Genomic DNA, 12,342 nt, shown 5'->3' on the forward strand with positions numbered 1-12,342 from the left:
TAAGTTTTGACTTATCAGGAGCTGTAGGCTTTTGGTAGAAACCCTGATGAATGGACCCGGGTGGGTGTTTTCAGGGTTCTCTGCCTCTTGATGTGGGTGTCACTGGGAGGCACCTGGCACTGGATGCAGAATCATCAACCAGATCCACGATGAACATCCTCAAAACCAGGAGGGGTTTGGAACAAAAGGTTTCGGTCCTCGCCCTTGCTCTCCTTTTAAATTACACATAGAAACACATTGTTAAATCCTTCAGCACCAAGCTTTATAACACAACCTCCTGAGGGCTGACTCTAGGCATACCGCACCCCCTTGAATGCGCCAGCCTTGGCAAGCCCACTCCCAAGAGGGACCACGGGAGGATTTACACCACCTTGTGCAAAAAGTTCAGCAGCTCTGAGCTCTGCACTCATCTGCTCGCCTCTGTTTCTACAGAGGGTCTGGAGAGGCAGGTGGGGCGGGCGGCCACACACCGTGGGGCCAAAGATAAGAGGGAAGAGGGAGGGAAGTGGCTGAACCAGGTTTAAAAAGCCAAGTCTGTAGTGGAAAGAGAGGTCAGAAGAATAATGGCCAGTCCAACCTCTCTACTTGCATCTATCAGGTATCAGGCATGGGCTCTTAGCAGCCTCCAGGCTGCTGCATCCCCCCATCCTCCTCACAGTCCCTTGCAGCCTTCCCACTATCAAAGCTTCACCACTGGCAGGTCTGGCCCTGCTTGGCACAGCCTGGGAGAGGAGATGGAGATATCCGAGCATGGTGAGGCTCAGGAGCTGGGGGAAGAGAGAAAAACCCCAAGGAAAAGCCCTAAGGGAGAAGAGAGTGAAGATCTATCTCCTCTGTGCTCAGGTGAGGCCAGGCCAGAGAGGTTGGCATGGCCAAGGCTGACAAGGCGTGAGACACTCCGAGAGATGGCTCTGCACAGCAAGATGTCCCGACTAGTAGAAGCAACTTCCCAGCTCGTACAAGTAGAACAGACTCTCCTGCTCCCTCTCCTAGAGCAGAATCCTCTTCCTCTCCACCCAAAAGTAAGTAAGTGAGAGACAGAAATACATGTATCTTGGGCTTTTGGCAGAAGGGCAGTGGACTGCACCCATAATTGCATGTGCTGTGTTTTACTATGAGGACTGGAAGAGTTTCATTTACATTAGTTTTCAGTTAAGTAATTTAAGCCTTCAGCCTGCACAACAGAAAGCTACTGACAGTTCAGTGTAGTTGCATCATGGGGGTTTAGGGGATAAAAACACTCTTTGGCAGGATGAAGGCTTACTGACACGCTGAGTAGCCTGGAAAGATTATTTAGAGCTTTTTCAGAAGCCAGCTTTATATGTCTAGATTTCTATAACCGTACATAAAGTCTTAAACTATAAAGCTATTCTCCAGTTCTAAAAGAGCCAAAATCCAACTGGAGATGCAGGATATGACTGGTAACCTGCAGGTGAAACATGGCAAACTGACAGAGCCCATGGCTGCTCCATTTGACACATTATAAATCCAGCAAATGAGCCCCAATGAACGTATACCTGAAGAAATCCTGAATTTTACAATAAATACAATGGATATGGATATTGCCCCAGGAAGAAGTCTAAGAAAAAAGCCCATGTAAGGGCCTGCAATTCATGGATTTAGTTGTTGAACTCCAATATGTCTCCTGTGTCTCGTTCCAAGTCAGTTTACATTGGCATTACCCAAAAGGCCTTTACCTTAAAGTGCATCTTGGGTGCAACATCTAGAACAAGATGGAAGTTCTTATCTGATTTTCACTATCAAAGGTGCATGCCACAGAAACCCCATTAGTAGTAAACACCAATTGTTGGGCCAGCTGAGCTAAAGCTAGAATCTGCTCATTTGCTTTTATGCCAACCTTCCCAACACAAATCAGCACAATGTTGGAAGCTGGGTATCCCCTAGCAGCAAAGATATAGCCACTTAAAGTCTCATCTGGTGTACAAATGTTTGTGAACAATGTTTTGTTGTGACTTCTGGTTTCTCAGTATCTTTGTGACGAATTGGAGATTTTGCAAGATAATATTTTCACATGTACTGAGTACAGCCAGCTTTGTGATTGCTCATGGTTTGTTAAAATTCAAACCCAAGCTGTCTCAAGTCAAGATACAGCTCACTCATAAACTCAGTCACCAAGAATCAGAAGGAACCTTTGAACATTTCGGTCACTCTCCAGGAATATACAAGAGTCCATTGGGAATAAAGAAACCTAGAGAAGGAAGGGGAAATGTTGGAAGCTATGCATGACATAGAAAGTGTTAAAAATCAAATGAAATTGTTAGACAATATTCTTCCAAAATGAGAGCACAGTGATAGGTTGGGCTTTTGCAATACCAGTTTTCCAGTAAGACTTCTTCATTGCTTGTAATTTAAAACAAACACGGCTAATGACATTTGGGTTTTGTACAAATGCTAGCTTGATGAAATATGGCCTCCCCAATGAAGGTTTTATTTTCTTCCTCTTCTTTCTGAGAACTACTTTAATATCTAATTGTATGAAAGCATGTGTTCAGATACCACTGGGAATACAGTTTACTTTGGGTTCTGATTTTCCTATTCTGCTTGAAGCTAGGTTAGGTCACTTTTTTCACATTATCATGACCCATTGAACTCCAGGACTTTCTCTCCTTCCCTTCTCCAGAGAGGTCACATAAATTTTGCACTAGGTTTTCTCAGAACCTGTGTCACGGATAATCGACCCCGTTAGTTGCAAGTAGTTTCACTGCTCCAGATTTGAAGTAAATTGGATTCCAAGAGATCCATTTATATTATAACCTGTTCATAAATTCACATGAACAAGCCCTTGAAAATAAGCTCTAAGGCAATGAGTTAGCCAAAGTCCCTTCAAAATGCAGCCCTTGGTAGCATGCCCTTCCATTCACTGTTTTTGAAGGAAAACTCTGGGTTTACGTCTCAGAGACACTCACTCATGCTGGTAACCAGTATTTGGTCCTTCTCATTTATTCCTACAGTTTGGTCTCTTTCATTTCCTTCTTGACAATCCTGACCTTCTCCTTTTCCCTTTGTTTTGGACTTGTTCCTTGTTTTCCTTTTACTATGTTATGGTATCCATACTGGTTTACCAGCTGAACTGGTTCAAAAAATAACTCTATAAAAACGTTCCCTAACAGATAAACATAGGCTAGAAGAAAAAATAGATTCAAGGAATGGGAAGGACAACCCTGAAACATCCCATTTCCTGTAGGTACTGAGAAAACCAGTGCTAGTCCTCAGCAGTAAAAAGGTGGGTGTTAATTTCTGACCAAAACTGACATCCTCACGAGAATTTTGAGCAAATGCGTTGCTAGTGACAGCAACAGCATTCTTACTGATTTTACCTGTAGTACAACTGCAAAAAGACTACATGGACGAAAGATCTGCATGAAGGTGAGGAAGGGCAACAGGCCTCTTTCCCCAGTCCCGAGACTCAGGTGATCACGTTGCCCTGCTGCCTAACCAGCTGCTTACTGGCATTTGCACCCACAAGCAAACTCCTCACACCTCCTGCCTCCACAAAGGCATCCTATACTAATGTCCATGTTTTCTCCCTCCTGTAATTACACACTACCAAGGTGAACAGAACGTTCTTTTTTTCCCTTTCTTTTTTTCAACTGAGATTCTGTATTTTAAGCAGCAATGTGAGTGCATTTGAAAAGGAAAAATACAAGGTATGAAAGCTTCCCGAAATAGCAGCGTGTGGCTTGCCCTGGCTGTGCTCAGGTGCAGCTATGCATTACTCCAGCTTTTTGATAACATCCTGTCTCCTGTGCTGGAGTTACCGAGGGGTCGCAGGGACAGCACTAAATCAGAAATGTGTAGTGGATTGGATTGAGCCGATCTTGAAGCAGCCAGCGGGGAATGGAATACAAATCACGCTAAGAAGTTAAAATAGCCATCCCATTTGCAAAACAGCCATGGTATTTTCTTTAAGGGGGGAATGAAAATAGTGCCCTTAAAAGGTGCCAGATCGGCAGGGCGGGATAGTAAAAACAGTTCTGACTGTGCAAGTTTCTCCTGCCCCTGTGCTATAGTGCCACTGCTCAATGCCTAAGCTGCTGTGGTGCCTGCCCAGTGTGGAGGAGAAGGTTGAGGCATCAGGCTTGGCACATCTAGCTAAAAGGAGCAGCATCATCAGACGTGCAGATCCACCTGTAGTTCCCCTGTCCTGGATCTCCTGTCAGGGTGAAACAGTGCAGTTGCCATGAAGTCAGCCCAGTGGCACTTAATTTGTACTGAGAGCAAGTGACAACACTGGGACTCAAAAGATGGTATGAATACTGCCAGGCTTTCCACAGGCAATCAGGGCTGATGGTGCATTGTCTCTTCTAAGCCTGCCCACAGTGGTGCCAGCCATGGGCTTTGTTTTTCTGCTAGATATTGAAACTCCTCCCTGGGGAACGAAAGAGAAACCACAAGTTTATTGCAGGATAAACAACAGCACAGCATCAAGCATCAATGACTTTGGACACAAGGGAAGACCTGGACATCATAGAATCATTACGATTGGAAAAGACCTTTAAGATCAAGTCCATCCACTAACCTCACAGTGCCAAGCCCATCACTAAACTAAACCATATCCCTCAGCATCTCATCTATGCATCTTTTGAATATCTCCAGGGACGGTGACTCCACCACCTCCCTGGGCAGCCCATTCCAATGCTTAATAGCCCTCTCCGTGAAAAAGTTCTTCCTCATGTCCTGCTCCTCAGAAGAAAAGCAGTGAGGGCTGGTGCAGTCAGGCATCTCTGCCACCTGCTCAGCCCAGCATTAAGCCCAAGGCTCTTCACACAGGGAATTCGTACACTTTGAGGGAGAAATACAGAACATGTGGCTGTTGTTAGATGGTATTTCTAACGGTAGTTAATAACCCTGTTTTCAGGTTGCTGATTTCCTGATGTGAATCAGAGATTAGTTCTCAGTACCAAAATGACTCGTTCTTCTTTATGGGAGAGAGCTGAAGACTGATTCATAAATAAAGGCTTAGGGGTGATGGAAAAGAAATAAATTGCTTTCATTAGAATTCGCATAAAACAGCAGCAGAGTCCCCGCTTGCCACCACGAGTTGAACAAATGTGCCAGCATGCACGTTTTTCATTCTGCAGACGCTGATATTATGAAGTTGTTCCTGGACTTAATAGCTTTGAATGTTCATTTCTTTAAAGTAATTAATATGAAGAGCGATCCTGGAAAAAAAATTGCCTCGCCCTTGATAAAGTTCTTTGCAAACCGTAGGCATCAATACTCTCACTTGTGTGGCTGTTTTTAAAATACTGACAAATGGACAATTTGGAATTCTTCAGGGGAGGAATTGCCTCCAAGATCTTTCTGGAAGCCCAGAAGAAATATGCTTAGGCAGTTCCATATTATTAATATGATAGTGCTGCACTCCACATGCATCTGCACCTACTGTGTTAGAAAGAGGCTCTGCAGCAGCAAACCACAGAATGAACTACACACATTAGGGGCTTGGGGGAATTTTTTTTTCCACGGGAATAGTAACTTTACAGGAAATTATTATATCTTCCAAATGCAACTGTTTCAGAAAACATCAAGTGAGATGGATATAGACTGGAGGTGAGGCTTCTCTGCCACACAGAGTTATCCCAAAGACAGCTGCTCAAGCTGTCTTCCCTTTAAGGTTGTCAGAGGGAAAGAGGCACTCCAGGTTCAGTTCATCCTACAGCAGCCATCAAATAAACTGTTCCTAATGCTTCCCACTGACCCCACATACAGCCCCGGCTTAGATTTTCATGCATCTAAGGAATGCCATAGGAAGCACTTTCTAAAGCGACCATTTTATTCCTCCAGAAGCTGAGCTAACCTGAGAATTTATACTGGAAAAATATAAAATAGGTCAGTAGGGGTGGAGGCACTGAGTTACCAGGAATGGACATTAGGAGCTTTGGCACTCCAGCCCCTACTTCCAGATTTTGGCTTGATGATCATGGAGAGCATCCAGCGCCTGGACCAGGGCACCACCGCTGCCACTCTGCCTTCAGTGGAAATTTTGTCTTCCAGAGTGTGTGGAGATTAAGAAAAAATGTTGAGGGTTGGCAGCAGGCCGGGGTCTAAAAATTGAGCGTGCTGAAGAAAAAGGCAGCTGTCTGTAAAAGCCAGCTGTAGGAATCTGTTTGATGGGTCAGATTGGCACCTCTGAGTAAAATAAAAGATGTAAGAAAGCATCTTCTCTAAGGAAGCCTTTATAAAAAGTGACCTCCTCACAAATGCAAAGCAACTCACGTGGACGGTATCAGTTTTATGTTAAGGTTCAAAAATAAAAGCTGGGCCATCAGAAACATCCTGAAACTGCAGCCTGCCACTGAGTGACAACTGCATGAAACAGACCCAGAGCAGTGGAAAATTTTAAGTCATAAATTAGAGAGCTTTGAAACTAGTAGGCCATGCTGTTTTGATTCTGGAGAGGTTCTTTATGAACTCATCTGTCTAAGCATATGGATCTTGACAAATGAAAGCTGCAGGGAGGATCTGCTCCTGTCCTGCAGTTGAGAACACTTACAATAAAATCACTGCAAATACTCCTGTTACCTTCTCTTAAATGGCAAAGTACTGCAGGAGCTGTTGCTCTCTATCTATTCAGTTCACAAGGGCCCTATTTGCTGAAGTTAAAACGGAAAGAATTTTTCATCTGAAGCATTTTCTTTTCCTTCAGTTAGTTACTGCCCGCTTTTACTGAAAGGAGAGAGATAAGTAAAGTTTTTATTCTCCGTCAAGTATCCTAAATCTCCCATGTGCTGGACACCTGCAAAAGCTAGCAAAGCTAGCTTGTTTACTTAGTGCAATTTATTTGACCTTTTAATATATTTGAGTAAGGATTTTATACCTAAGGCAACTTTACAGAACAGATTTGAAAGGTGACCTTCAAAGGAAACATCAAAATCTTTCTGAAAAGGGAAACTTTGGAAATATATGTGAAAAAGGCTGCTTTTCAGCTAACCTCCTGACTCAGGACTCCCTAGCTTTTCGGCACTGAGGCATACCAGAGCAGTTAGTTCACCTTGCCGCAGCAGAACCCACAACCACTATCATACAATACCTAAGGGCCCAAGAATGGTGTTGGATGGCTAGTTGTTGTATTTCCATAATGAATGCCTTCTATTTGCTGTCTGGGACAGTCATTCAGCACTAGTTTTGATGTTAACTCGCATTTTAGTTCTTCAACTGCAAATCCTTTTTGCTGTTACTGTTGTGAAGCTGGGGTTGCCTAGGCAAAGGTAAAACCCACAGTAAGTCTGAACCTCCATGCTTTTAAGAATAACATTGAAACTCAATTTCCTCCCAGCTAAAAACAGAAGTTGGGAGTAACTAAAAGAGTAAACACATCAAGTGAACAAGGTAAGAGGTGCCAAAATCTACTGTTTACCATGTGCTACAGGGAAAGGTTCCCCTGTCCCCTACAGCTTGTCCTGGAGCATTCATTGCTCATGAGATCTCATGAAGGCATAGGCTGTGACTGAGCTCACGTTTGCACATAAATTTTAGCATGACAGAGGCTGATCCTGCTGTCAGAAGAAGGAGGCTCTTCACCTCCAAATGCTCATTCCCAGCACTCAGGTCTTCCTAACCTTTGTGCTGACACAGCCCTTTCCTAGAGCAAATTAGGCTGGGGAACCACTGCAAGTTAAAGCTCTGATTCTACCCTCAGGGTAGGAGTAGATGGGGAGAATGTTTTCTTTCAGTAGTTGTGTAAATGTACATGTTCAATGTGCACCTCCACACAGTGCTCTCAAACCAGTGCTGGCCCAGCTCAATGGCAAGCAGAAGGTTGCAAGGCACTACAGCCAGCAGCACTTCATCTCCTTAGGGGAAAACTGGCTCCAATTAGTTTTTTTTTTTCCTAAACACAGCAGGTAGGGGTTTCCATGAATGGCAAACAATGATGTTGCTTTGACTGAATAAAGGAATGCATCTGCCCCTTGTAGAGCATTTGCCTAGCACAGTGTTGTGGTTTTCCCCAGCACGATGCCATAGAATCATCATAGAATCATAGAATGGTAGGGGTTGGAAGGGACCTTTAGAGATCATCTAGTCCAACCCCCCTGCAGAAGCAGGTCAGCCTAGATCAGGTCGCATAGGAACATGAACTGGTGGGTCTTGAAGACCTCTAAGGAAGGAGACTCCACAACCCCTCTGGGCAGCCTGTGCCAGGGCTCCCTCACCTGAACAGTCAAATAGTTTTTTCTTATATTTGAGTGGAACTTTTTGTGTTCCAGCTTCATCCCATTACCCCTTGTCCTGTTGCTAGCTACAATAGAAAAAAGGGGTGTCCCAACCTCCTGACACCCACCATTTAGATACTTGTAAACAATAAGATACCCCTTCATGTCATGGTTTTGCAAGTCTTAGGGCAGTGCTCCTTATGCTGCAGGCCGTGCCACATCTAGGGGACTGGGAAGTCTTCCTCACTTGTTACAGTGGACAACAGACAGAGCTGTCATGACCCCAGTTATGTCACAGATGAAGGACAGCTCATGGAAATGATGCATCAGTGAGGGTTGCCATCACAAAATGCCCTTGGGAGTCACTGGGAACTCTCCGAGATGTCTGGATAACAATATTCCCCTGAGGTCTTACCTTTCTACCCGGTAGGGGGAGCTGAATTGCATGAGGATGGCTACAAAACGTCTGCCTGGTAGAAACAGTCTTTTAAAAAAGTATTTATTGATGCCTGGGGAAGAAAGCACCCCTTAAAAGTGAGTAGGTGAAACTGCTACGCAAGGCTGCCTGCCAAGACAGCTCATGGAGGTTTTTAATGGTAGCACTACATGCATCTCAAAACTGAAGGTGTTTCACATTAAATCAGAGTTGAACATTCATGACTAGGAAGTCTCTGTTTAGGAACCACACCTAGAAAACTAGACGAGCATTATTTTTCACTCAATTTTTTTTGCTTTTACTTTTAGGATAGCATTGAGTTTAGAAATATCTGTACTCATATGGCTTTACAAAGAGACAGTCAACAATTTGAGAGTGACTTACATGAAGCCCACCAGTGTTTGAAGACCATCATTGGGAAACTCATTTGTTCATTGGAAGCTTTCCCCCTAGAATCTTACATCCCCGTCCGATCTGCTCTGAGACAAATTCTGCGAAACCTCCTGGCAATGTAAAACAGCCTGCGAGCTGTGCTGGTCCTATAAAAATAACAGATATCTGGAAAGGTGCATCCTGGAGTCTTTACAGTAGCAAGATTTCCCACTGACTTTACATCAGTGAAGACTTCCCAAGGAAGATGGTGTTCCTGCAAACTACTGAACAGCCTTCTCGTAACAAACTCATACCAAAGTCACGCCAGTGGGAGCTGGGAACATCTCCAGAACTTGCTCTGGAGGAACCGATATTCCTTACGAAATAGTAAGGTCTCAAAATGAACACAGAAAATGTGAAGGGCGAGAAGACAGTCATCCCAAATCTCTCTGTTTTCATCACAGCTCAGAAAAAAAAATGTGTTTTCAAGTAATTCATTATGGAGTGGACACTTGAGAGGGCAGAGAAAATACAGTGCTTAAGTATGGGCTCTTTCACGAGAAGGTATACAGTCTGATTACGCCACAAAGACAGTCTGTTACATCTTTTCTGTATTTTGCCATAATAAGCCAAGAAAGCAGTGGAAAGGTGAAAGTGCTGTATCTCCCTTAAGAAAAGAGAAAAAAAAAGAAGAAAAATATGTGGGACCAGTGGGATCAATCACTTTAAAGCAATAAAAGGTCCTGGTAGATGATCCAGTGGAGGTGAATGGAAAGCAAAGCAAAAGAGGCATTAACACGGCGAAGCAAAGGTATTTATAAACTGAGGTGAAACATTTGTGAAGACTGCTTTGCAAAGCTTTCTCAGCCCCTGTGACTGTGCAGCAGACAGCATAAAACTCTGCTCTCCTACTGCCAAATCAAGAGGGTTTATGAAGTCACTTACTTCTGTCAAACAGCTGCAGCTGTAATGCTGAGAAGAGGCATTCACCCCCTCTTTTTGCAATAAGATTTAATGTCTGTGTGATTGCTGAGCAGGAATAACGGCTTGTAAAACCCTTTCTTTTTTTTTTAAAGGGATAAATTAAGCTCCTTTTAACTGCGATTTGGGTAGTAGGTGAGGGAATTTTGTAGACCATGAGATAGAAAAGTATCTCTTTCCATTGGCTGGAGGAGTGAATTTCCACATGTGATTATTTTTTGCTTTCTTTTTTTTTAGTGTGTGATCATGAAGATCATCAGCTGAATACTTTCCGAGCATGATTCCGTACTCTGATTGATTTGCCATATTTTATGTTCACACTTTAAATGTTACGCTGGTGTCACACTCACAGCTATAATTAAGGCTACCTCAAAACGCTTATTCACTGGCTCTTAGAGTGAATGCAGACAGCTGCCCTGGGTTGAAATTGTGCATGAGATGTCTCAGCTTCGAATGCATTTAGAAATGGGGAGAAATAAACCATGAAGGTCAGGCCAGCACCAGATATTTCCTTGGTTTTTGGTGTTTTTTTTTTTAAAGTGTGACTCCCTCCCTCAAGCAAAGAGGGAAAAGTGCTCTGCTGGGAGCAGAACACCCTGGTGTTTGCCAGAATGTTGTGATCTCCAGGGCAACGCTGAGCATGACAGCACACAGCAAACAAACAGGGCATGCACACAAAGGGGTTACACGCATACCTACAGCGGTACAGGGGAGTGTGTATCTACTGTCACTGGCATCACCTTTCACTGTGAAGGGATAGAGGCCTGCAGAAGTCCTGTGAAAGGAGTATTTTGGCTATTTTTCTAATGTTATTCCCTTGGAGGAGAGACGTGTGGGCAACAGAGAGACTAGGGGAGGAAACCTGGGTGAAGGTAGCTGCAGCTGCAGCTCCGAAGTCCCCTCGCTTTGCAGCATGCAAAGCAGTGCCATCACTTCCTTACCCTCACCCTGGTTTTGACATGACAGCCTCCCGCTGCAGCTCAGACACCTCTTGTCCTGGCTGCCAAGGGCCATTCTGTTATTTCCTACCATTTAGAGAGGTTGCTCCCTGGCTTTCTACAGTTGTTTCTATTAGTTTACTCAATCTGCTTTCACACACAAGCACCATCTTATGTGTTCCAGTTCCTTCAGCAGGGCATTAACCGTCAGCACAAAGGGATTTATCTCCAGTTTAATTAAAAAGTAATTTAAAAGAAAAGCTTCCCTGGGCACTCTCTATACCTCTCACTAGTATTCAGTTCAATGCACTGAAACCTTGGTCTGAAGATCAAAAGCAAGATCTCCTTGGCTTCACTAGGGCCAGAATCTGAGCTACACTCTCCAGGTCAAAGCTCCCACCATCAGTGTTGCTAACAGGGTTGGCATTGGGTGGGCTCTGAAAAAAAAAAACCAAAACAACAGGCTGATTTTTGTTCAAAAATTATAGAGAGCTGGCTGATGTGATTGCTAAGCCTTTCTCTATCATTTTTGAGCAATCATGGAGGACAGGTGAAGTGCCTGAGAACTGGAGAAAGGCCAATGTCACTCCAGTCTTCAAAAAGGGCAAGAATGACCAAGGAAACTACAGGCCGGTCAGCCTCACCTCCATCCCTGGAAAAGCGATGGAACAACTCATCCTGAATCCTGACTGAGGGGTGATCTTATTAACATTTATAAATATCTAAAGGGTGGGTGTCAGGAGGCTGGGACATCCCTTTTTTCTATAGTAGCTAGCAACAGGACAAGGGGTAATGGGATGAAGCTGGAGCACAAAAGGTCCACTTAAACATCAGAAAAAACTATTTGACTGTTCAGGTGAGGGAGCCCTGGCACAGGCTGCCCAGAGGGGTTGTGGAGTCTCCTTCCTTGGAGGTCTCCAAGACCCGCCTGGACATGTTCCTATGTGACCTGATCTAGGTGAACATGCTTTTGCAGGGGGGTTGGACTAGATGATCTCCAAAGTTCCCTTCCAACCCCTACCATTATGTGATTCTATGATTTAGACTCTCTTTGCCCAATCATGTTCATGTGCACACAAAATGAATGACTGAGTGCAGAGGAACGAAAGCATTTAGCAGGTAATGTTCTCTTCAAGCTTCTAAGAAACTAGCAAGTGCTACAGATTAAAAAGTGCATTACATCCCCAAAAATACTCCAGCCACAGTTCCACCAAATTGAAAAGGTTCCCTTGCACGTGGCTCTAGGCCTGCAGAGATCTCTAGTAGGTAAAAAACACAAGACCTGGAGACTTAGGGGAAACTCAAGTCTTCTGAATATGACTCTTCATGGGTTTTTACAAGAATTAGTGTTTATGCTGAAAATTTCCAGAACTCTTTCTTTCCCAAACATTCCCACTTAAAATGAATATTTTGATTCGAGGTCATTTAAAAAGAAAAC

General features: G+C 43.9%; 1 protein-coding gene across 1 annotated transcript; it reads left to right on the plus strand.

Annotated features, from left to right (window-relative positions):
• The first annotated feature begins 733 nt into the window (after window positions 1-733).
• On the plus strand, window positions 734-9,743 carry DLEU7 (deleted in lymphocytic leukemia 7). Its single transcript, XM_061994305.1, has 3 exons — window positions 734-753; window positions 844-1,022; window positions 8,922-9,743. The coding sequence occupies exons 1-3, from the start codon at window positions 735-737 to the stop codon at window positions 9,126-9,128; spliced, it is 405 nt and encodes a 134-aa protein (XP_061850289.1). The 5' UTR covers window position 734; the 3' UTR covers window positions 9,129-9,743.
• The last annotated feature ends 2,599 nt before the right edge of the window (window positions 9,744-12,342 follow it).

This window comes from Colius striatus, chromosome 1 (genome assembly GCF_028858725.1).
Source record: "Colius striatus isolate bColStr4 chromosome 1, bColStr4.1.hap1, whole genome shotgun sequence".
Taxonomy (NCBI): Eukaryota; Metazoa; Chordata; class Aves; order Coliiformes; family Coliidae; genus Colius; species Colius striatus.

Coding starts and splice junctions, on each gene's coding strand:
- DLEU7 (XM_061994305.1), top strand. Junction 1,023..8,921: donor CTCTTCCTCTCCACCCAAAA/GTAAGTAAGTGA, acceptor TTTTACTTTTAG/GATAGCATTGAGTTTAGAAA.